The 4,644-nt window shown below is 41.9% G+C and overlaps 1 protein-coding gene across 1 annotated transcript; it reads left to right on the plus strand.

The window, feature by feature from the left end:
• Positions 1 to 258: 258 nt before the first annotated feature.
• On the plus strand, positions 259 to 2,955 carry LOC114359638 (protein TsetseEP-like; the record flags this gene model as incomplete). The annotated part of the gene is made up of 2 exons (XM_028314106.1): positions 259 to 547; positions 2,213 to 2,955. Coding segments are annotated over 2 exons (1,032 nt in total), but the record flags the coding sequence as incomplete, so codon positions are not given.
• Positions 2,956 to 4,644: the final 1,689 nt, after the last annotated feature.

Genomic DNA, 4,644 nt, shown 5'->3' on the forward strand with positions numbered 1-4,644 from the left:
ATGACCTTTTTGCTGCTGAAGCTCGAGGATTCGCTAGCAGAGTTGCTGCTAGAGTATGAAGAAGATTCGCTATAAGAAGAACCGTCAGCATCGCTTGAAGAGTAAGTGGAGCTGTCAGCTTCAGTCTGACTGCTGCTGTCACTTTTGGACTGCGAAACTTCTTCGTAACTGCCTTTACCTGAACGGATTGATTTTTTAGATTTCGTAGCTGCTGCTGCCTGGCTGGCTGAAGCAGAATGGCTGGAGGATGAAGAGTAACTGGAAGCATCAGTGCAGTCAGATCCGGAGCCTGTGTTAGATCCGGAAGATGTGCTACTGCCAGAGCCGGTCCAGCTGCCAGATGAAGTGTTTGAGCCGGAAGATGTGCCAGATCCGGAGCTTGTGTCAGATCCGGAAGATGTGCTACTGCCAGAGCCGGTCCAGCTGCCAGATGAAGTGTTGGAGCCGGAAGAAGTGCCAGATCCGGAGTTTGTGTCAGATCCGGAAGATGTGCTACTGCCAGAGCCGGTCCAGCTACCAGAACTGGTGTTGGAGCCGGAAGAAGTACCAGACCCGGAGTTTGTGCCAGATCCGGAGTTTGTGCCAGATCCGGAAGATGTGTTACTGCCAGAGCCGGTATAACTGCCAGAACTGGTGTTTGAGCTGGAAGATGTGCCAGATCCGGAACCAGTGTTAGATCCGGAAGATGTGTCGCTTCCGGAACTGGTCCAGCTTCCGGAGCCAGTGCTTGAGCTGGAGCCTGTAAATAAAGACAAAGACAAAATGTGTTTATTGCATTTCAAAATCAAAATCAGAAATATTTTTTTCAATTTTGACCACCAGTGGCACTTATGAACGTCAAATACAGTAAAAGAAGATAGCCCCTAAGGGCACTTTACATGTCTCCTTATCTTTTGGGCCCTACCAGAGGGCTGAGTGTGAGTTACAATCAAACGTTAAAAAAATGTATGAAATTTTAGTTCTTGAAAGTTTCCGCTAGAGGCGCTGTACAATCCGTCATACATTGTGAGCGCGTTTGATGCAAACTCACACTCAGTCCTCTGAATTACTTATTTCATGAATTTTTTCAAGATCAAGTTATCAAATTATCCAATACATCATTATTACCTACTAGCTGACTCGGCGAACTTTGTTCCGCCTTAATGGCAATAAATAACGGGATAAAAAGTATCCTATGTCCTTCTCCTGGCTCTAAACTACCTCCCTGACAATTTTCAGCTAAATCGGTTCAGCCGTTCTTGAGTTATAAGTGGAGTAACTAACACGACTTTCTTTTATATAATAGACTAGCTGACCCGGCGAACTTTGTTCCGCCTTAATGGCAATAAATAAGCAGACTTTTTTTTATTTCGAACGGGATAAAAAGTATCCTATGTCCTTCTCCTGGCTCTATACTACCTCCCTGACAATTTTCAGCTAAATCGGTTCAGCCGTTCTTGAGTTATAAGTGGAGTAACTAACACGACTTTCTTTTATATATATAGATTTAGGTTAAGCATTAAATAAAATAATTATGTTAGTTTTGTCACACTTGTTAAATGTTACTTGATACAAGTTAAAGGGTTTTTCATAGTCCTGACAAGGAAGCCTTATAGTTTCGATATGTCTGTCTGTCTGTCTGTCTGCCCGAGGTTTTGCTTGGAAACTATTGGCACTAGAAAGCTGTAAGTTTGTGGAGGTATGTATATGTCAACGTGAAATTGTGAACTCTGTCAGTTTATAATATAACGCGTTAGATTGTAAACTAACAGTGGGTTAGGTTAGGTTAGATTGTAATTTAACTACGTCAAATTATAATCTGACGGAATTCACAATTTTACGGTGACATAAATTAATCACGCCGACAAAAAGTATAACAAAATTTTGAAGAAAAAAAATAGTTTATTTTTTCAACACAGAAACACTCAGGTGCCTACTGTGGGTCATAGTGGCTTTGGCTACAAGTAGGAGCAAAGATTTCCTAGGATTTTTAAAATCGGTTAAAATACGATTTTTTCTATTTACTTGTTTTTTTTAGATAGATAGATAGATAGATAGTCATTTATTGTCAAAACTGTGCATACATTGTTACATGGATTTTGGTTATGGAACTCTAAGTTATGATACCCAAGTAATACCTGTATTTGAACCAGATCCGGTATCAGATCCAGATGATGTGTCACTTCCAGAGCCGGTCCAGCTGCCAGAACTGTGTTGGAGCCGGAAGAAGTACCAGACCCGGAGTTAGTGCCAGATCCGGAAGATGTGCTACTGCCAGAGCCGGTCCAGCTGCCAGATGAAGTGTTGGAGCCGGAAGAAGTGCCAGATCCGGATCCAGTGTTGGATCCTGAGGATGTGTCGCTTCCGGAACTGGTCCAGCTTCCTGAGCCAGTGTTTGAGCTAGAAGATGTGTTGGAACCAGATCCGCTGTCAGATCCGGAAGATGTGTTACTGCCAGAGCCGGTCCAGCTGCCAGATGAAGTGTTGGAGCCGGAAGATGTGTCAGATCCGGAGCTTGTGTCAGATCCGGAAGATGTGCTACTGCCAGAGCCGGTCCAGCTGCCAGATGAAGTGTTGGAGCCGGAAGAAGTGCCAGATCCGGATCCAGTGTTGGATCCTGAGGATGTGTCGCTTCCGGAACTGGTCCAGCTTCCTGAGCCAGTGTTTGAGCTAGAAGATGTGTTGGAACCAGATCCGCTGTCAGATCCGGAAGATGTGTTACTGCCAGAGCCGGTCCAGCTGCCAGATGAAGTGTTGGAGCCGGAAGATGTGTCAGATCCGGAGCTTGTGTCAGATCCGGAAGATGTGCTACTGCCAGAGCCGGTCCAGCTGCCAGATGAAGTGTTGGAGCCGGAAGAAGTGCCAGATCCGGAGTTTGTGTCAGATCCGGAAGATGTGCTACTGCCAGAGCCGGTCCAGCTGCCAGATGAAGTGTTGGAGCCGGAAGAAGTGCCAGACCCGGAGCTTGTGTCNTAACAAAATATTAGACAAAATGAGATCAGAAACAAGTATTTTTTTGATAAAATTTGTTACAGCAAATATAAAAGCTTACTAAATGTTCGTACCACACGTATTACAAAAAATGGTTTAAACGAAGATTTACCGTTCTATATAAAATCGCTGATTTTACTGCCTGTTACGAAAAAGTAATCCCACAAAACACACACGTTTTCACTAATTTTCGCGATAGATGTTATGGCGGAGACGTCAGGCCAACAGCCATTCAGAGTGCAGCTATTGTTGTCCGTGTAAAATAAATCCCACCAAAAACATTCTGTAAAAAACTAGCCAAGTCTCGATGGAGCTGTTTGTTTATCTCTAAAAAGTAATGAAATCTAGACAAAGTCGTGCCAAGTCTATGGTTCCTTACTGCAATTTCTTTATTATTATAGTTAATGTTGTGTGACTTGGCCGTTGAAGGGTACAAAACCAGGTGCTCCATGACACCATTGCACCAATCTGTCGCCAGAACCGCTACCCATTGACGATGGAAAATTGCCACTTTGAAAGCTCCGTATTTCCATAATAATTTATGTATGATTATCTTATAAAGATTGTTCAACGGCCAAGTCACAAAACATTAACTATAATAATAAAGAAATTGCAGTAAGGAACCATAGACTTGGCACGACTTTGTCTAGATTTCATTACTTTTTAGAGATAAACAAACAGCTCCATCGAGACTTGGCTAGTTTTTTACAGAATGTTTTTGGTGGGATTTCACTTCTTTTTGTAGAAAATGGCATAATTATTTAACGTCGTCGTCTTTTCTTTTAAAATTATCGACATTTTTTTAACAATATTAAACACAAATAAACTAAACGACCTTTAAAATGGATAACAAAGCAGAAGTTGTTTTAGTAACTTAATTAACCTTAGCCAACCTCACCATATAATAAACGAAATCAACGAAATTCAAATATTTACACAACATTCAACTTAATCGACGGGGCGATCTAGAAAGGAAAAAACATCTGGACACCGCGGTGCAGAAAAATGACGCTCAAAGTGCTAGCGCCATCTAGCGGTGAGCGGTATAGGCGAACACCACGGTGCCGGTATGTGGCGCTAGTAGTATTGATTATGAATGTGGTGTTACTCCAGATCTTCGATTTTCCTAGTTTTTATAGTTTTTCCTTTATGTAGTCATTAAACCCTAACTCTGTACCAAATTTCAGCTCTCTGAGTTTATGGGAAGTACTAGTTCTATTTTGATGATCATCAGTGAGTGAGTGTCATAAATGCGAAACTTTGCTTTCGCTTAACTTTGAAACTAAATGACCTACAGACTTGAAATTTTGGATTTTAAGTATGTGATTATAGCTTACTAGATAACGAAAATTTCAGCGTTCTGGTCTTATCCAGAGGTTCTCAAATAGAGGCCTGAAAATGCGGCGAAATGGTTCCAGTAAAGGATGGTACGGCAGTGTTTGCCTCGCGCTCGACTTGGCGGGGGCACTACCGTGCCCCCAGATACGGAATTGTTCAGAAACCATGGGAAAGTAGAAATAAATCGTAACTAAAGAGTAAATAACGAAATAGTAAATGAGAGCGACTCATTTTGTTTTTTTGCTTTAAATTGCCAATTCATTATGACACCCCATAGAAAATCAATTTGATACAGAAACTGCGATTACTGTAGAACGATAATACTAAGAAATTTAC

This window comes from Ostrinia furnacalis, unplaced genomic scaffold (assembly GCF_004193835.3).
Source record: "Ostrinia furnacalis isolate ACB-3 unplaced genomic scaffold, ASM419383v2 OfSCF4536, whole genome shotgun sequence".
In the NCBI taxonomy this organism is placed as follows: Eukaryota; Metazoa; Arthropoda; class Insecta; order Lepidoptera; family Crambidae; genus Ostrinia; species Ostrinia furnacalis.